General features: G+C 41.6%; 1 protein-coding gene across 1 annotated transcript in view; it reads right to left on the bottom strand.

Moving 5' to 3' along the window:
- The window catches only part of CLCN1 (chloride voltage-gated channel 1), a 56936-nt gene extending 39440 nt beyond the window's left edge, over window positions 1-17496 (bottom strand). Inside the window, exon 1 of the mRNA XM_066338487.1 lies at window positions 17446-17496. Coding sequence (XP_066194584.1) covers window positions 17446-17496 — 51 coding nt within the window. The remainder of the gene's footprint in view (window positions 1-17445) is intronic.
- Window positions 17497-21639: the final 4143 nt, after the last annotated feature.

The following is a 21639-nucleotide window of genomic DNA, read 5'->3' as shown; positions in this document are numbered from 1 at the left end:
CAAATCTTACCATGCTACTGAGCTTATAAATCAACCATCTCCCTCTTTCCCCTAGGAGGTGAAAGTGCTTTGTCAGCTCTCTGGAAACCATTAGCAATCCTTGCTATTTCACACAGTACCAGTAGTCTCTGTTGCAGCCTCCAGCCTCCCTGACACTACCATAGTTAAATTCAAAGCAGCTGTTCTCAATTTGTATTTGCTCTGAGATCTGCTGTTTCTATTTCACACTCTCAGAAGAACTTGTAGACCCAGAAGATTGCCCACTTTTTCCAGCTGGCAGAGCTGACCTAATGAAAAGTAAAGTTCCATCTTTACTCATCATATTTTCCATGTTTTCAGATCTGCAGATATAAACATAAACACAGAATACTGAGAACACCCTGAAAAAATCTGCCTTTCTGCACAGCTGCTGCCCAGCAACTGCTGTCAAAGCTCCCCTATTGCTCTTCCTGTAATCTCCTGCCACAGCTCTTCTTTCTGTATTTTCTTTATTGCCTTTGTCTCTTGCTTAAATTTCCCAGGCCTTGCTCTGCACTTCCACCAGGACCCATCAATGGAGTACTGCTGTTGCTTCAGAGGTTACCAGTAGACTCAGGAGATTAGCAGAGCTGGAGGAAGATGTAAAAATGAGAGGAAGGTGTCATAACCATCTTGCACTAGCCACAAACACACATGACCTGTACACATGGCTTGAGTCCTCAGGTGCACCTGATCCTGTTGGAAAGGCTCACAAACATTTCTAGACTTCCTCATGGCATGTAAGAGGAAAGTTACACAACCTGGTCATACACTTTTTTTTTTTTTTCCTTTGCAAATTACAGGCCCTAGTGGGACTCCAGTGTGTTTCAAGATGGACATGTTTGTGATAGATGAACATACAGCTACAGACTAAATTAGGATATTAAGTGACAGTAAAGGAAAGAATAGAAGTCGGAAGAACTGTCAACCAAGATGGATCTCTTGTCCAGGCAGGCTTTTATTTTTCTCCCTCCTCTTCTCAGTTTTCTCTCAGGTCTCCCTTTCTCTATTTTATTTATTTCTCCTGAATGCTTTTCAGGATGCAGAAATACAATTCCTAGCCTTCCCATCCTACTGCCTTGATAGTGAAAGCTCTGAGAGGCTGATGGGGAGAGGGGTAAGGATGACTGAAGACTCACACTTCTCCCATGGTCTGGTCCCAGGAGATTTACAACCTGAAGTAATCCAAGCGCTATTTATCAACAGTAGCAATCTTAATGTTCCCTATGCCCTGCCCACACAATTATCAGACATCCTACTAACTTCTGAGCCTTCTGCTTATGCTAGAACTTTTGTTTGTTTGTTTGTTTGTTTGTTCTGCAGCAGGTTCATCCTGAAAGATCTAGACCATTTCATGACCTTGCTCTACACAAGCCTTACGGCCCACCAGCAGACTACAGCCTCCTCTGGAGTGAAACACCATGTCTACTTTTCAGCTGCCACCAGCGCTGCATACACAGACATTATAGCAGATGGTGATGCAGAGCCCTCTGCCACCCCAAACTGACAGGAATGGAATTTGCTGAGGCAGAGTTATTGTTACTTAGAACCCTGCATGCAGAATAGAGAAGCAGTCATCTAAGAAGAAAGCAAAAATAATATTTTGTGCTTGAGAAAGCCCAGCCCAAGAGGTCCACAAATCTGTAAAGAAGATAAATAAAAGATAGTCTACGGGACAAAAGAAGCTGTAGAGGTGAAAAAGGGAGTTTTAAAGGAGGAAGAGGAGAAAGGTGATAAAAGGATGACTACTTAACAGTAACACAGTCTCTAAGAGAGAAACGCAGAGGAAATAAGAGACAAAGCACCAAAGGGCATAAGGGGATGAGAATCTGGACAGGAAGAAGATACAGCAAGCATATTTTGCTTCAAGCAATACCTTTAGATGAAGCAAAAAAGAGTGAAAAGGCAGGAAAAAGACTTCAGTAGATGTCAGATAAGGCAACGGCTTCTAGATGAGAACAAAGCTCTTGACTGGGACATTTTATTAGACAAGATATCCATGGAGGCTTCAAAGAGCTACAGGAGGCAATTAGAGGTTTGGGAGAGAAAGAATGCTGTGAAAAGGGCTAGGATGAAGGAGGGAGATTGGAAGAAAAGACAGCTTTTATAGTAAAAGAAAAAAAATAGATCATGGACCGAGGCTTGAACAGTAGCAAAATATAGAAATTTAAGCTGTGCAGGGGCACATAGTAAACCAGGCTGGATATGGAGAGACAGAGAACTCTCAGAGGACACTTGAAAGAAGGATTGAGTTCATAGGAAAAAGTAATAAGACCAGAAAGTTTCAAGTGCTTTCATCATGGAGAAAAAACAAGATAATATGATGATATTCAAGTGGACATGTACTGACTAATACTAGACTGAGTAGAGCAGAATTGACAGAAACAGGGCAGATTTTGAGAATCATCAGCTTTTGATAACTCAAGAAGAAAGCGACAGAATGGGGGGAAAAAAATCTCACAACTGGCATCAGATAAATACTTACAGGAACACAAGGACCTGAAGGAGCCATTGAAGTAGATGTTGGAATAGAGGAATTTGGAAGGAAACTTGAACATATCAGAATAGGGCAGGATGGCAGGGCAGTATGACATGATATGACAATAGGATATGCCATGACTTGGCAAAAACCAAATGGGCTTTAAAGGGGCAGGATAATGTCCCAGTTCCAGACACAACCCAGCTGTGACAATCTGCACAGAGCACTATGTCCATGTCAATGATGCTACCTAAGGTAAATTACTTAACTCGAGGTTGTCTTGTCCTACATCATGATGTAGTCACAGGTTGAAACTGAGAACAACAATAACAAGCAGAGAGACTTAAACAAACCCAGCAACAAGAGCAAGACACAGAAATTCAGATGAAAGAGAAGACAAAAAAATTAGGTTTTATAAATGGATCCAAACTCATTCAGAAATTTAAAATGAATCTGACTGTCCTGGTGAGCTCTCAGGTAAAGACCATCAGGCTTTAAAACTCAAAACAGAACAGCCTTTAGTAGAATAAAAATAAGATTATTTCATTATTTTAAATAGAGAAAACTTCAAGCATGGAAATCAGGAAGCACAGAAATAAATACATTGTCTATACACAACTCTCCCTCACCTACTGTGACCTTGGTTGCAATTAAGTTGATGACCTTCTGAGCTGCTAAAATTTTGTGCTAACACTCTATTGCCTAGGAGATTGTTTCCATGTCTCCACAGCTTGGATGCCTCCTCCCTTACAGCTGCCCCCTTCTTAAATTGCAGCCCTCAATTCCCTTGGTGATTCTCTACCCTACAGCACCCCGTAGTTTCTATTAAATAATTTCTCCTTTTCATCTACAGAAAGGCTTTCCAAATGAAGAGGTGTATTACTGGTGGGGTAGAAAAATGAATGTCTTGCCTTAGGATAAACCAAGAACAAATCAAAAAGGCACAGTGTATACCAAAAGAAGGAAAAAAGTAATTACAAGAAAGTAATATTAGACTACTGAGAAAACTTTCTAACTGGATTGTGCATCTAAAAGCAGCTAAAGTCTGTGAGAACAAGCAAACACTCAATTAACCGATTAAAGTAGATTCAGTGATTTCTTGTTTTCTAGAATAATTTTGCATCACAAACATTCTCTGATGTAGTCAGCTTGAAGATATTTTTAGCAGAAAGGACCAAGGAACATCTAGCAAATACAGTTATCTCTAATGATCAAAACTTATTAAGGATACCTCTAAGCTAGTGAATTTGTTATTATTCCAGCACAGAGAATCTGCAGCTTGAGCCTTTCTTCCACTTCTCCCTGTAAGATTGCTTGTTGCACAGGTAAAATGAATAATTGCCCATTAGATCTGTCAATCATGCCGTGACACACAGCCTGACCGACATCACAAGGGTGGAAAGAAAGTGCAGTGAGGAGGTGTGCAGAGCTGGCCTGCCACAGGCTCCTGGGTTTGAGCTTGATTTGGCTAATTTCAAGTGGAGAATGATGATTCTTATGTAAAATGTGGCCAACTGTGAAAATGTGTGGTCATAGTTGAAAGGTTTAGAAGGAGGAACTGGTTTGTGAAAGGAAAATTTTGGGGAAAGTTTCAAGGACATGCATGAGCTGGGGTTGGTCAAGAAGGAACCATGAGCATGGACAGAGTATCTCCAGGAGGTCATGGCTAGGATTAGAGGTATGCGAGAAAAAAATTATTTCATTTTCCTGATACTTGTTCCACTTTCAAATGCCTGAAAAGTAATTTCCTTGAAGCCCTGTGATCTATAGATCTGTATGAGACTGATCACATTACCTAATTCAGGGAACTTGAGGAACAGACTGGTTGAAAAGTCCTTTGTTTTTGGTGGGTTGCCTTTTTTTTTTTTTTTTTTTTTTTTTTTTTTTTTTTTTTTGTGTGTGTGTGTGTGTGTGTGTGTGTATTGGAACTAGTGATCAAGAAACTTGATGGAAGGAAAAAAAATAAATTATCAGCCAGCTCAGCTCTCCATTCCTCTGCTGATGCATGGCCGTATGAATGTCAGTAAAGGAGGGACCAGGAACACACCTAGAAATGAGGAAAGAGACTGATTTTTTTTATTGCAACAGAGCCTTAATGCACCATAAAAAATTTTCTCAGTAACACTTGGCTCTTGCTTACATTTCAGATTCTTGACATGGTTAAAGCAGATGCTATGAACTACTTTCATGAACCATGGTTGCTAAGTACTAGTTGTTGGCAGCACTGGTTTGTCCTGTCCCGTCTCAGATAACTGAGATACAGGATGTCAACAGAAGGGTTGTAGCACAGATGTGTTATCACTACCATTGAAGATCTTTTAATATATCTTATTTACTAGAGCAGTTGCAAATCCAGCAAAGTTTTGATGAAGCTTCCCGTTTCCCTTCTCCTTCCCCCATCTAAATGCAGATACCTAAACAAAAACACCCAACACTCCAGCACAGCAGAGGTCTTGCCTGTTTTCCATAAAACAATCCCTGGTGGTAATATGAGATAAAGACTAAGGTAAACAGCGGGAAGATACTGTTTCTCTTGGCAGCCTGAATAATAAATCCATCGCAAATGAGGGCAAAGCAATTCCCCTGCAGCAATAACCTTTGTTGTTATCAATGGCTGCTGATACAGGGATGATAGTGAGAGTCAGCATGACATTCACTGGACTCCCTCCCTCTTCTGTCATCCCCTTGCTTTGACTTGTAGGAAGGTGCTGGGGGAAGAGAAGAATTGCATCAAGCACGTGCATCCAGGCTGAAGTACTGGGCCACTCTTCAGCATGAAGGCTGTAAAAAGTCTTTTCTCTCAAGCTGTTTTAAAAAAAGCTGCCACACACCTATTAGTAAGAACCAGTTTAGATTGTCAAAAGGGGAAAAATGGTGCAAGTATATTAGGCCCAGGACAAGATAAATCAGCAGAAGAAATTGCAAGAAATTCCCCATAAATGGCATTGTGTTCCAGGGCTGGCATTTAATGTCCATGCCATCTAAAAATATTAAACCTGGAACAGGAGTTCAGGAAGGGGCTGTAGGCTTCAAACTATTGACCAAGGTCAGGAATGGTGGAGAGATAATGGGTCAATGAAGAAGGTGGCACCGAGAATAAATGGTGGAAACTATTCTGACTTTCACTTATGCTGGGAGCTGAAATTATTTCTGTGAGCTGCTAAACTCAGACTGTTAATGAGAAATTACAGATTTTGGATGTTTTGTTTGTTCAAGACCATTTCTCACAGTCCTGCTCTTGCGTTACTGGCTGCTCAGAATCAGCAATAATGCCTAAGAGTACTTGTGGTATTTTGTTCAAGCTCTGCCCTTGAGTCTGTCTGGGGTGTATGTCAAATTTTCCTGTCTATATCAGAGCCAGCTTCTATTCCACATCATGTCTATAGCATATTTTGAAAGAAATTAATCATTAAACAAACAAAGAAAGAAAAAAAGAAAAGAAAAGTAGAGATGGACTTTGTGAAATGTTTAAGTGTTTCAAATCCCACTTGCTCTGCTGGGTTTTCTTGCATCAGGAAGAGAGTTGTTGCCCCCTGGCAGGTGCACTGGCTGGGCTGGGGACATTTACTTAGGAGGAGGACAGAAATGCCTAACACCACTGGTTTTTGGGTACCATGAGGACCACAAGATCACACAAGTCTGCAGACTCCTCAGACACATCATGCTGACAGACAAGCTATGCCACTTTCTGAAGACTCATTGCTCTGGGAAAAAGATAAAAATGGCAGCTGACCCTTGCCATGGCAGCTTTCAAACTCATCTCCATCAAAGGGGAAAGGGATGCAGAGGGTATTGCTGTGGTGCTTCCCTGTGCCACAGGGACCACAGTTCTGCTACAGAACTTGCTGGTAGAAGACACAGCTGGTACCAATGGCACCACCACTGCCAGCCAACAGATTCATTTCTCCCCCTTCCTTCTACCTCCAAATAAATCTACTTCTAATGCCATCATTAAATCCCACGGGATGGAGGAGAGGTCTCTGTGGGGGTATTCTCCTTGCTTTGGGCAGGAGGGTTGTCCATCATCTTCCTGCAGGAGACCTTCACCAATGTAACTGTAGTTTGTGGTAGGACCACTTGAACAGACATGTCTGTCTGTACAATTTCATACTGAGTTTTGCCACACTGATCATTACAGTCCTGTCCTCTCTTGACCTATAGTCTTGCATGCTGGGGAACTTGATCTTTGCCCTGAATCAGCTGCTGAGCATTCAGATCTGCTTAGGAGTGCATTAACATCTTTAATATCTGTGCTCTGATACCAGGTCTAAAATGTCATTTTTATCAAGATGCCTCCCTCTGCAGTCCACAGGAGGGTCGGACCCAGCTTTGATTTTTTTCTTATAGAGCTGCACTGGAAATAAGAGGCAGATATGACTAAGAAAGGAGGAGGTCAGCACTCCCTAAAGGATTCTTAGTACACTCTCCAACCAGATCATAAGCATATCATCTGCATCTTGCGGGGACAGCACTCATGTTAAGGATTAGAAGCAGACTAAAGAAGGACTGAGGCCTTTTCATGTGGATGTGGCAACTCGGCATCCTTCAGTAACCTTCATGTCTTCTGGAAATGTTTCATTTTTGAAAACTTGTTTTAACAGATTAAAAAGCTTCTTTGTTTTTATGTGGTTTTCCATTTGATCCATTCCAGTTAATGTTTTGACCCTTGTTGTTTCCACAGGGGTATTGACTCTAAGTGCATTGTGGTCACCATGAAGTAGTGGCTTCAGCTAAGAAGCTGAATTTGATATACCAGTGGTATGTCAGGTTCAGCTGAAATACTGATATGGAATCAGTTGTGTCAGTCCTCCATATTCAGTAGCACAATATCATCAGCAGCAGATTGCTCATTCTTTTTAGAGAAGATTCATCTACTACAGAACCAGAAACACTGGTCTGGAAAAGTGGAAAGACAAGAGAAGACTACAAATATAAAAAAGTTGGATTGGAAGCAGAAACCACTAGAGGTTCTGAGAGTGAAAACTCTTTGCGGAAGGATTTAGAAAGTGTGTTCCAGAGCATCTTAGCATGTTCTGCTAATCCACTACACTATTACTACACTTCTTCGTTGCTGCATAGCATTCAAGTTTTTTCCCCCAGTGATGGAAGAGTAAAAGAGAATAAAGGTAACATACAGCAGCTCAGAGCTAGAACTAATGGGGAGTGAAAAGTCCCATGGGGAAGCACTACTTCTTGTAGATACTCTGACTCTTTCTGAGGGCTTGCATAGAGGGGCTACTAGTCAGGGTGGAACAAGATGCTGTACCTGAGCTCTGCAGAGGAAAGGCTGCCTGTCACACTGTGCACCTGCCTAATCAAAAGCCAGTGATGCATCAGGCCCTGAACTTCTTAGTCCCGCTTGTTCCACATTTCCAGACAAAGTGTCAAGTCTAGTCTTTTATCTTTTGGTATGAGGCAGTTACAAGGAAAAAAAAAAGTTTTCTAGGGTCATGGCATAAGAGTAGTTGGTACTGCTTTTGAAATGCAGCTGGGTTAAAGAAGAGAGAACACATAAAAATTAAAGATTTTTCAGCATTGGCCTGAACCGTTACAGCTGCTCCAAAACTGTGAGTGACATAAAGAAAGGATGGTCATATTCTCTTCCTTGCACCAGCTCTGATATGTCTGTCTGAGCACTGTGAAAGGCAAACTGATGGAAAACACTCATGTCTTCATGCAGTTAGCTGCTTAGAGTCGTGTTCTGAGCAAGTTCACCCCAGGTCAGGGAAGCAGCTTTTAAGAACAAAGCCATTCGTGTGGCTGTCTATAGATCATGTCAGCCACAATGCACATGCTCACATGCAGCACTGAAACACGTGTAGGCAAGAGGACTTTGCTTAGCCCTTGCTTCATCTTCCCAAGAGTAAGATTTCCTTGTACTTCTGGAATAAAGTTCCTACATCATGCTGACTGTTTCTTCTGTCACTACCCTGTTGCATAGCTGCCATGTGTTTAATCCTGCTTTTGCCTCTATCATTCCTGGAAAGCTTAGGTGAACCTGCAGCTCTTTTGCCCTTTGAGCCTGGAGCATTCTGGACTTCAAAGTAATGGAAATGAGGTTTCCAACATGCCCTCTTTCTATATGGAATTGGAACTAAAAGCAGCCTGCCCTCAGTACCATGTCCCCTACGGCTGATAACAAACTTGATGCCAAGCAGAATTAATATCAAATACCTCTCTGGTCTGGATAAGGGCTCACAGGGTTTCAGTAAGTTATTCAGAGGAATAAAAACAGACTGACTGAAGAATTGTACAGGATGATTGAGCAATAAAATTACAGATGAAAAGTCACAATAAATCTGAAGTGATTAAGGAGGAGCATATTCTAGCTTTGCACACACAAGAACTGTTCAAATGTAAGCTCTTGATATGTAATAATAAGATCTTGGGATTACCCAGAATGATCATAATCATCTCTTTATCATCTATTTAGAACTATGGTGAAGAAGCAGGAAAATAATACCTAATTAAACACAATGTGCAAGTACATCTGATTAATGTTTGCTTTCTGTTTCCCCTAGTCTCAGAAAGAATATAGTAGAACTGGGAGAGTTTCAGAGGAAGGTCAAATCATGGAATAGCTGTTGTATGAGGAACAGCTAAGTGGACTGAAACCTCCTAGGCTGGAAAGGACAATGAGGTCTGGGAAATATTGAGCAGTATGAAGAAAATTAACTGAGAAGGTTAATTTGGCTGTATCTCAGGAGGTAGGGTCTTGTTCTATTGAAGTCACAACCCCGTGGAATTTAGATGCAGGCAAACAGTTTTAATTTGCTTTTCTGTAATAGAAGTAAATGACAGGTTTGCGTGAGTCATTTAAATAGGGTAGATAAGAGAGTTCATTACAGACAAGGAATTAAAAATGCATTCTGTGCAATATTTAGAAGACAATAATCTTGTAGACTAGTAGATAATTTGCATTGCTGTTCCTCTGAGTACTTCAGTTAATTACCAAATTACAGAATATTTGAACTTTGGATGGGACACCTGCTGTCTTGTCCAATGCCATGTTCAAGCAGTGTCAGCAAGAGAAAGTTGCTTTGGGCTGTGTCCAGACAGCTTTTGGATGTCTCCAACGATGCAACAATCGCTCCAGCCAAACCTCTGGCAGTGGTCAGTCATGCAAAAGCCTCTTTCATTATGTTCAGAGAGAAATTCCTGTGTTTCAATTTGTGCCCATTCCATCTTGTCCTATGACTGAGCTCTACTGAGAAGAGAATGGCTCCACCATCTTCAGTCTTCCATATGATAAGGCCTCTCCTGAACCTTTGCTAAACAATCCCAGCTCTTTCAGCCTTTCCTCAGATATGAGATGCTCCTGTACTTTCATCATTTTGTGGCCTTTTGCAGAACCCTCTCCAGTAGCTGTATAGGTTTTATGAACTGGGGAGCTCAGAGCTGGATACAGTACTTCAGGTTTAGCCTCATCACAGCTAAGTGGAAGGATTTTCTGCTGATTACAACCTTTGGAGCCCTGCCATTTTCGATCCACTTCAAGGTCCACTTGTCCAGCCTGTACTTAATCACCTTACTATGAGGAGGTGGTGGGAGACAAAACCATTGCTAAAGTAAACATAATTCACTGCTCTTCCTTCATCCACCAGGTTGTCTCATCTGTCACAGAACTGTATGGTGGTTAAGTGTGATTTTCCCTTCACAATTCCATGCTGACCACTCCCAATCATCTCTCTGTCCTTCATGTGTCTGGAAGTGGTTCCCAGGATGAGTTGCACTGTCACTTTTATGGGGATTGAGCTGAAGTAGGTCAGCCTGCAGTTTGCTGGACTTCTTGCTCCTTTTGAAGATAGCAGTGACATTTCTTCCTGTCCTCAGTTACCACTCCGAATCCCTGTGACCTTTAAAAGATTGAATAGAGAGTGGCCTTGCAATGAGATTGACCAACTCCATCATGCTTGTGGGTGCATCCCATCAGGTTCCATGGAATTGTGCATGCTCAGTTTGTTTAAATGTTCTCTGACCTCAACCTCCTCCAGGGAGGGTCTTTTCTTTTCATCATCTTCTTTAGCATCAATTTGCCTTGATTCTTTAGAAAAGGGCCCACCTTTTCCATTTCCTTAATTTTGCTGCTAATACACCTGTAGAAGCCTTTCTGGTTGCCCTCCATGTCCCTCACCAGATTAAACTCCAAATGAGCTTTGGTTTTCTTAACCTCATCCTTTAACACGTGGCTGGTGTCCCTAGATTCCTCCCGGGTCACCGGAGTTTTGTCAGGACTTCTTTCCTAATTCATGCAGGCCTGCTGCTGCCTTTGCTTGATTTCCTTCTCATAAGACGTATCATTCCTGAGCTTGGAGGACAGGATTCCTGTACAATGACCAGCTTTCTTGGATCCCTCTTCCCTGCAGGGCCATTTCCCGTGGGATTTTTCCAAGAAGATCCCTGAAGAGTCAAAGACTTCTCTCCTATACTCAAGGATTGAGACCTTATTTTGAGCCCTTCTCCCTCCTCAGATCCAGAAGCTGTCTTAGATGTTGACATCCCTAACCTGTCCTTCCTCCTTTGTAATTATGAAGTCCAGCAGAACGTCTCCTCTTGCTCTTTGATTATCTTGTGAACTTGTTGGCAGTGCACTCCAGAAACCCAGATTGCTTGTGCCCTGCTCTTAGTGCTGTAGCAGGTTGCTTGCAGGGACTATGAACAAGATGTCTTCCAATGGTCTGAAGAAAGCATCATCTAATTCTGAAATCTGATTGCAGCACTGTGGTCAGTCCTGGGCTGACTGAATACTCAAAAATGGATAGTTAATTTTCTGCAGCTGTTAATAGCAGTGTGTTCCTCCTCACCGATAAATACTTTGTCAGCCTCTGTGACTGGTCTTCAGGCAAATTCTCTTCAGTGTCCCAGTAGAGATGTGGGTAACTCCAAGTCTCAGGATATAGACCTCCATAGTCACTATAGCAGTTTACACGTAGTCAAAGGATGTGTACGCTAGACTATGCTCAGGTGAGACTAGCTTCCACCTGAAACAAATTTTGGACAAACTTCCACCTGAAACAAATTTTGGGGGTGCACAAAGTAATGCTTCCTCACAGCACCAAACCAGAAAACAACACACTGCATGTGTTATTGGCTAATTAGGGGTCAAGTGACTTTTGCTGAGGAGGAAAGGGGGGTTCTGCCTGCCCGTACAATCGCGGCATCTTCCAATCGCCTGTCCCTAATTATCTCGAACTCCCACATACAGGTATTTGATTTCCTTTGAAAAAGTGTAGGTGCCACTTACACTCACAACAGCACTGTGCAATAGTTGAAGGTGCTTTGTACTTTTATGTGCTTCTAGGATCCACTCTCAGTGCTGATAGATGATAGGCAAGCATTCCTGATCCATGACCTTTTACAAATATGTTGTGGAAATGGACGACTGTCAATCCCAACAGCCACTTGGTTCCCTTATGAACAAGTAAGAATCAATTTCTTCAACAAGAGGTAGGAATTTGCTGTAGAGATAAATGGCTGAGTTTTAAAATCATGAGCAAATCCTTTAGCCCTGACTATATCCTTACCAAGATCCAAAGACCAAAGCGTTCATTACAGTCACAACGTGTGGAGGATCTCTTTGCTGCCTCTAAGTTCAGTGCTGAGAATTGTGTGATTAACAAATACAAAAACATTATATGTCTTCCCATGCAAAGAAACAGCAACGAAATCTGGTTCTGCCAAGAAGTTCTATGTCACCTTATAGTAAATATGAATGCTTAAAATAAGCATGTTCCACTAAGGTAGTGTCCAGCATGATTAAAGTTATGTCTGTCCTTCTTCTACATTAACAAGTTAACAGTTATCATTGTATCATACAGGAAGCTGTACGTGGAATCATACGTGGAAGCTGTTCCATCAATACTGACAGCAGTAACTTCCTGCTACTTTGCTGAAGTAAACATTGACAAAATAACTTTTTTTGATGTTGTGTTTACTGCCAGCTTCTCTTCTGCATGACCAGGTTCTCTGCTGGGATTTTGTGGAGATTCACAACAGTAGTCGACTTTATCCTGAGGATTTTTATTTGCTGTACGTTTCTGTATTGATGAATTATTTCTCATCCACCATACTTTGTATGCCACCTGCTGTACAGCTGGGGCAGTAATCCCTGTATTCCAGTTGCACCTCTGCTGCCATTGTTGAGAATTATACTAGCAACAGGTCTGTCTTTTCCTAATGTCAGGAATTCTTGTACATGGTCTTTCCACATCCCCTACCTCAAACTTGCATGAAATAATTTAATCTGTTATATTGCCAAAGTAGCACACACCAGATGTCAAAGCAATCACGTATTTTCTTTGTTCATATAAAAAAAGCTTATAGCATGCAGCTACCCTATTAGCTTTCACACAAATGTGGGATACCCGCATGTGCCATTTACATATGAACAAGTTTTTTACCTTTTACAGCACAAGATCAGTGGTGAAGTTTAGACTGATTGGCATGCTGCTGGCCCTTGGAATTTATTTCTTTGGGCAGGAGGCCTGTACAATTCATGGAAATGTAATTCTGGACACCTTCACAACAGAGCCCAATACCTGAATGATGTTGAAAATGGGTTAAAAAAAATTCTTTCCTGCAAGTAGCAGAAAAGCCCCCTTGCATTCCCTGCCAGGATGGTGCTATCCAGGGTATAGTGTCTGCAGGCAGCCTGCTCCTGTGGGGCTGTAATTGCTCCCAGAGTTCAGTACAAGGACAATGTGGGCAACAGCCAGGCAAGGTTAAACCTTTGGTACCATTTCTGTTGCATGTGCTACTGTTAAACAAAACTTTCTCCATGGGAAAGGTGTTTAAGTCAGGAATATACAGCACAGGTGTGCAGCGGTGGGTGTCACCTCAGCAAGTCTTGCCTGGATGGTTGACTGGAGAAGCTGAAGCAGCAGGGTTTATTCACCCCAGAGAAGAGGCTGATTTGCAAACATAAAATGCAAATACACCCAGAGGGAGGGTACAGACAAGACAGCACCAGGGCTCTCCTCAGAGAGGCAAGAGGAGGATGCAAGAGGCAGCAGCCATGATTTGAAACAATGGAAATTCATAACCAAGCAGAGGGCTGGACTGGACACTGCCAACGTTCCTTTCCATTCTAGATCCTTCTGTGATTCTTGGGTTTTTTGCTTTGATGACAACAAAACCAAAATACTGGCAGGCAAACTTCAATTATTAATAGAACGATGAAGACCAGGCCTGCTAGCAATACAAACTGGAAATGAGAAAATATATCAAGAAGCTGCTAATTCTCACAGCAGAGCTTAAGAGAGATAATATAAGGCGAGCTTCTATTTTTTGCAAAATATAGCAAAAATTCCTATCCCTGTCTTTTAAACAGGTAGGATAACCCTAAACACCTCTCCCACGCAAAGATGGACTGAAGAAAAAATTCCTTTTTTTCTTTCCCAATGTCATTGTCAGAAGCCTACATCTTGCCATGTACAACTTGGCCCCATGTTCATCTGCATCTTTTGTCCTCTCCAGCTTTGGAATTGGCAACACAAATCTGCACCAGTGATCTTTCTCATGACCTCAGTTCCCCAGGTCTCTTCTGCCTTCTAACATTACCTTCTGTATGATTGACAACACTTTCAAAAATAAAAAGAGGAGAGGGGAGCTGGGGAGAATCCCCCCTCTGCCTTGGGACAGCACAGGGAAAGGGTCACATGGGATATTTTTAGAACAGAATCCAATGGCAGTGATGTGAGGAAGGCACAGAGAAAAACACAGCTGTGAAACCTAACACTTGGCCTCATGTATACTGAGAACAAGAACAGCAGAGAAACAAATTGAGGAGAGGCAGCAGAACACAAGAGTGAGGAGAAGGCAGGTGAGAGTATAAAGGGAATGGTAAAAGTGTAAGTGACAGAGGTAATAAATACCTGGGAAACAAATAGCTAAAAGATATTATTAATATTGGGGAAGAAAAAAAAAAAAAGAAAAAAAAAAGAAAAAAGAAAAGGAAAAAGAATAAAAAGAGCTAGAAGCACAAAAAATTAATTAAGTGGCCACAGTATAAAAACAAACACAGATGCTTCAATCTTAGAAGGGACTTAAGGACAAGAAATGGTCAATTGACTCATCAGCACTCTCATGTAGATGGTTGGTGACCTTGAAGGCTGACCAGTAACTACCACATCTACTATCTCTCCTTATCCCAATATATACAGGCTTCATAAGTGACTTCGCCTGTGGATTGTGACACTGCAATAGATTTTCTAAACCAGAGGAAAAAGCAGACATTCCTACAGTCTTTAGAGCCAGGCAATGACCTAGTGTCTGTCTTTTACAACCAACCAGCATGCCCAGAGAGCAGTGGTTGCTTTATGTCTGAAAACTGCAGCATTGGTTCAGAAGTGCTCTCTGCTTCTGTTCACTTACTAAATAAGAACAAACTAATATGACTAAGTACATGGAGTGAACAGATGTAATGCTGATACTTGAGAGGAGCCTGCTCCTAAAGATAGCATTTTAAGGTGTAAATTGCTAAGATACTCAAGTCCTGAGACTGTCTGGCAACAACACTTGAGGAAACATCCAGAATTGCAGTCCTTTTTTCACTTGCTACATAATCCTTATAAATGTTCTTGATTTTGGTCATTTTGAGAAATAATTTATCTTCAACTGAGATTAGTGATTCAGTGCCTTCACAGCACTAATGCCTGGACTAGATCCAGAAAATAGCTGCTCCAGTAGCTAGTTGCTACTCTGCCTATGATCCCTAAGGACTCGAGTACATACGGTCATTCTCAAAGAATTCTAACTTTAGAGTCATCTCTAATGAAACAAGTCATAGCATGGCTATCTCCTTATCATAAAGCTTATTACGGATGGAGGTGACTTGAATTCAACAAAGAATTGATCATTTGGGGTTTACCTATACAGATACTCAAGGAATCAAACAGCTGTAATTTGATAAACAACCTTGTCCTGTCCAGAAGCCTAGAAGAGCTCTCAGTGGCAAATATTTTGGATAAACTTATGAATAAATTAATATAATGCAGTACATTGTATTTCTTTCTCTCACAAATAGCTATTTAGTAATGGACAAATATTTGTCAAAGATTTTCCTTAGCCCAAGTTATACAAATCATGCTCTTTGAACTCAAGAAATCTGGTGCTAGTGGTGTCTTCCCAGAAGCATTCAAGAAAACTCTCATTAGTCTATTTACTCTGACTAGTCTAAGTGTAAACTGACTACTACTATTGCTAAGTCTGACTACACTAAGAACCTAAACCTGAAAATTGTAGAGATCCATGAATCTGTTATAGTTATAGAAGAAATATAGCTATTTTATCCAAGTAGCATACTCACTACTTCTGTACTATTTTATCCAAGTAGCATAATCATTACTTCTGTATCTTGCGCTGGTTCATGCTCTCTTCCTTACCACTGCTTTTGTTTGGGTCTGTAGTATTTCCTTACAGTTCAGTATCTCATGCAATCATTACTTGTTTGTTTATAGTGCAAACAGGTCATGACAATCTCTTTATGTCCTATATTAGGTGCACCCTTGATGCTTTACTGTTGATGCTACTCACTTCTGACACTGAGGAGGCTTCTTTTTTATATCTGAATGCAGAAAGTCAGGCCAAGAAAGATGAAACACCTCCTATCCTTCCACTGTACTGACTGGCTCCTTTGGCAATGTTAATACTTGATATGTGATAAATAGCATGCATAATAAACCACAGTTGAGTTGAGGGTGTGTGCTTGTGATGTGCCTACATGGATCACTGGAAATTTTCATTCATTTTGTAAGTCTGGATTTGAAATGAAGATTTCAGTCATAAAAGGGCTTTATGCTCACATTGAAGATCATAGAGCCTTCATTCATCTGTAAGTACTCTGTCAAACACACGAGCAGTGCTCAACAGCAGAATATTTTTGACTGAATGCCACTCTCCAGTTCTTCACCTCAACCTACTGCTCCCAAAAACAACCATACCTTCTCCTTTATTAAACTAGCTGCTCTAAGAACAGAAACCAGGAAGTGTGGCAACAGCCTGCATCCAAATACCTATAAAACAAAGAAGTGCAAGAACCTACTCGGATGTGCTCAAGAGATGCCAGAGAGCAACATATAAAAAAGTCTCCATCTTTGCAGTTGCTCAAAGAAGATGAGATTTTATTTTTATCTCAGTCCCATCAGATTCTTACTTCTCTCTGAATACTTCTACCAAAACTTCATATGCTCAGATACAAACAGTACAAACAGGTCACTTCATTTTTAAGGGCTGGGATTTCTTTCGTGCTGTTCCTTAGGCAATTTTAGGCAACTGTGTGATGCCAATTCTCACTTCAGGGACCAAAGCAAGAGGTTTTTCAGGCACAGGACAAACTGCTACCTCCATATGTCCAGTAAAGTGTGAAGACTCATAGACATGCAATGAATCTCATTTCTGCTAGTTGGCAGCAACTCTTCCAAGTAGCTAAAGCAGAAAGAGGCTCAACAGTTTGCATTCAAAGACCTAAAAAACAAAGCCCTGCAAGGCCCCACTGGGATGTCTCCAAAGGATGTCATAGAGCAACATTCTCCATGTTCTCACAGCACCTGTAGACACCACTATGGCAGAATCCTAACCACTTCTTATGGGAGCTGTAACAAAGGGCAGGGAATGGTGTCAGTGCCTTGTCCGTGATTGTCTTGAAGAGAGAAACCCATTCACAAGCAGCAGTTGCATTTCTGTGTAGCTCTGCAGACTCAGCTCTGACTCGTGCCAGCATTTTTTGACCTGCCTGGTGATGCAAATTTCTCACCCATGGGGATTAGGTATTCAAGGAAAACATGGCCACATTCTCTCCTGAAGGAAGCCCACTCGAGCAGATACCTCACAGAGTTTGTCTAATGCAAACAGGGAAGGATATTTGTAGGCAAAGAAAGCCCCTTAAGCAGAGGAGGGAAGGCAGCTCTCATGTAGGAAACATTCTGTGCTGCTGCAGGTATCGTACTCACCAGAGTTTCTTGGTATCGGAAGGCTTTGGTTGGAGAGGCATCCCCAGTCATATCCCCAGAGACAACGTCCTGTGGAGCAGGGCTTGTTCAGGGCAGTGTCCTCTTGTCTGCCCTCCCCAGCAAAATCATGGAGTGAAACAGGCACAAGGCTCCAGCTAAAACCCCTCAGAGCACCCCGAGAGAGAAGGTTACTGGTGAGGGAAAGACACAGAGGGAGAGTGTAACCAGAGACTCCCTGCCCCCTCCTGTTCTGTCTGCTTCCCTGCTTTAATCTCTCTCTGCTGTCCTGGCAATGGGACAGCTCAGTAAATTAACAGGAGGTAACATTTCCTCCTCCTCTCTCAGGCAGTGTCATTCTTCACTCCATTTGGAAAGGGTGGGGAACCACAGAAAGAATGGGTACTGATGGCAGAGAGACTAAGGAAGAAAAGGATGCAAATCACAAATTACCAAAATTAGAGACAAGAGAACAATCTTGCAACTTGAAAAGGATTATTCCCACAGCTTGTTTCGGGGACAATTTTGTGGTGTCACCATCTGAGAAGGGAAGTTCTCTAGCAGGCCTTGGAAGACTATTCCTCATATGAATTACTGTTATGCTGACCTCACATTCAACATAATTTTTCTTCAAGCATACCCATTATTGCTGGTTACCTCACCACAAATAAACAGCCTTCCTTGCAGTCTTCATACCTTCATGGACCTTCATCCACTCGCATAACTAACACTCAGTGTCTTTTATATCCAGAATCGCAGAAGGGCTGATGTTGGAAGGGAGCTCTGGAAGTCATCTGGCCCAATTTTCCTGCTCAACCAGGGCCTTCTAGAGCCATTTGCTCAGAACCATGTTTAGATGGCTTTTGAGCATCTCCAAGCATAGAGACTTTGCAGCCCCTGGGCAACTTCCTGCAGTTCTCAGGCATCCTCATGGTAAAAAAGTGTTTCCTGTTGAAGCCTCCTGGGTTTCAATTTGTGCCTTAACCAAATTTCTTATACATAAAACCAATTAAAGCTGCTAAACAGTATAGCCAGGAAGACTCTGTGGGCTATTGAGGATCCTGGAATATCTGTGGGGCTGCAAATTAGAAAGGTCCTGTGCCCTACCCTTCTGTGTGTCCTGGGCCCTTGCCACAAGAAAAGCAAGTAGGGCCTAATAGTGTTGAAAGGACAAAATCAGGGTGCTGCTGTGGCTTACTGCCTTAAGAAACAGAGCACTGAGCAGCTGTGGCAACAGCTACATCCTCAGCTGAGTCACAGCTACTGACTGCTGTACCCTGAGGCAGCAGCAAGCACAGAAGTTTGTGGAGACTGGAACAGATAATATAGGCCACAGTTCTTTTCATGGACAACTGCTCCTTTTTTTTTTTTTTTTTTTTTTTTTTTTTTTTTTTTTTTTTTTTGGGGGGGGGGGGGTGTTTTGTTTTTCTTTTAATCATCTGCTATATGTAAAGTTTTCACTGAGGGAAAAAGAATTCTGTATCTAGGAAAGCAGCAACCTAGAGCAACATCATCACTTCCTAAGCTGTTTCTCCCACTAAATAAGAGCGAGTTATGTAAGAGCACGTGAAAGGTGAAAGCATCACCGTTATTAAGGTTATCCAGCCAAGGAGCTTTTCAATGCAGAAGATGGGAAGCCAGAAATAAAACTACCCAGAACTCAGAGACAATGGGGAGCAGAGATCACAGGAAAGACTAAATGTCTACAGTCACTATTTGACAGGCCATTAGAAAGTACATTCACAGCTTTGGGGAGGGCTAGCTTGGAGTTTGCAATTATTACAAGTGGGGAAATGAGGAACATAAGGATTTGAACTAGGTCTGTGGAACTATGCAAAACTTGTTAAGGAATATGGCTGGGGAGGAATAACAAGGGGAATAGATGGAAAAGGACAGCTTTCCTGAAAACCAAGGCTGATCAGCATCAGCCCTATCTTCATATTAAATGCTTTCTTAACTATCTTTCCACGAAATCTCATTATCCCATGTTCATGAGTGCTGTAAGTTTGAGGTGCCAGCAGCTGGTGGGACAGGCATGAGTGAATTTGGTCCAGAAGCTGCAGTCAGATGGGCGCTGGGGACAGGAGCTGAAGCAAATGTGGTCTCAGCAGCAGCAGCTGGAGCAGCCATAGCTCTCTGGACCAACTCAGTGAGTGCCTGGTGTGCTACAGCTCAGACCTGTGTGAGGGGACTTGCATTAGGAACTGGTCACACCAGGGGTGTTGGCACCCTGGTCTTAGAAACAGGAGAGGAGGAGTATGTCCTCCAGCCTCTAGGGTGGGATCAGCACATGTCCTGGGTGCATCTGCTAAGGCATGGAGCCCAGGGTTTTGGGGCTGGGCAGAAGGAATAACCAAGCCAGACTTGTAGGAGGCAGTAACAGTTTATAAAAGTCCTTAAGTGTTTATTTCTGTGTGAATCCATTTAGAAAATTTAAGCCTACGTTCCGTGTGACCTTTTCCTCTCATCCTTTTGAGTCACTTTACAAGTAACTGAATAGGATCAGCTATTCAGTTTGTGTTTTTCTTTACCACCTGAATCCAAATCCAAGTATTTTATCAATACATTGTGAACTTCACCTTTGTCAAAGCATGGTTTCTATGGCAGGCATTAATGTTGCTCCTTTTCTTTGTAGCTGCAAATAAAAACTTTTAGGAGTGCCAAAGGAAAATTAAAATTCAAAAAAACACCAGCCTAAACCACAGCAGTTCCAGCTGCTTTTCTAAGTCAGAGAAATCTGAGCGTAACTCTGAGCTCTTTGAAAGATGTAGTAAATTACAGATGTCATCTTAAGAATTTGTGCATGCAGGCAAAACAGTTTGTGCAAAAATACAGTCTGAAGACCAAGTTATACATAGCAGTTCCCATAAACAACAAATGCAGATGAATGGAAACAAAAGAATATCAAACTTCAACAGAAAAGAATTCCATAGAGGTGGCAAAATCAGCAACAGCAGGCCAAATTGCACTGAGTAGGACAAAGCACTCATTCCTAGTGAAACAGACTCACCAAGGCTGCTGATCCTGTGACAACAGTTGATTGTAACTTCTCTGGCGATTTCCATTTCATTCTCTTCCTTTTAAAGAAACTGCTCTCTGTTATGCATATGCTGATGACATAATCTATTACATAACAGTATCTTCTTGCATTTCCTTCTCCTAACTTAATAATCTGCTGTGATATAGTGAAGAATTCTCATGCCCTGAGGGGTAAGAACAAATTATACAACACAGGTACAGTGCATATTAGGACTGTCAGCTTGGCATAAATTTTATATGATGTTTTATAGATGTTTATCCAAACCTTTTGATGTTTTGGAAGCATTTGCTATCTTTCAATGCCATTCTCTACATCCTAATTTTAAAAGGACCAATGGCTATTTTTACAAAATCAAATCCTTTGACTATCTATTAGTAATCACAAATAGGGAAACAAAATCAGTTTAGAATTAGGATTGTATTAATTTACCGAATTGTTCTGTAAATAAATGTGATTCTTATGCAACTCAAGATTTTTAAAATACATTGTCCACATTGGGTTCAGTTTTCACTCCCCATCTCAAATAAAACCCTTGACCCTATTCTTCTGGTTTCTAGACAAAATCTCAACCTTTTCACATTCCCCTGCTATCCCAGCTCTTAGAAATAATTCCTTAAACTATGTTAGTAGCTCAAAGCTTACCCATGAAAATGCAAACATCTTGTTTACTTCATCTTCTGGCCTACTAGAACCACTTTCTGCACAGGTAGATGTTGGTAATTCCAGTGCTAATCAGTACTAGATTTCCCACATTAGAATTCAGTATTTTCAATAAACCAGTGTACTCTTTCACTAAAAAGGGAACATGAATACAGGAAACAGCTCTTCAAGGTGTCATGGATGAAACAGGGTAAATGGCAACGTCTAGTGGATCTGGAGGCTGGGGATTATTTTTAGAACTTACAAGAACAGAGCTTTTACCTTCTTACTTCACACTAATTGACATTCTCCCAGATGCATTACTTTGATCTCAGCTTCCCTGCCCAGCAGTAGGATCACGGCTCATTTGTGAAGGTGGAACAGAAAGTTCTGTGCTGTACAGCTGCTCCTAGTTACAAGTCTTGGGCTTTATACATCAAGCCTCTAAGCATTCCCTGACATTCCTTCCCATGCAGCTTTTTGATCCCCTGGACCTTCCTCCACTTCCAGAATCTCTC

Source organism: Sylvia atricapilla, chromosome 2 (assembly GCF_009819655.1).
Source record: "Sylvia atricapilla isolate bSylAtr1 chromosome 2, bSylAtr1.pri, whole genome shotgun sequence".
In the NCBI taxonomy this organism is placed as follows: Eukaryota; Metazoa; Chordata; class Aves; order Passeriformes; family Sylviidae; genus Sylvia; species Sylvia atricapilla.
The sequence above is the reverse complement of the archived record's forward strand: the minus strand, read 5'-3'. Positions and strand labels throughout refer to the sequence as shown.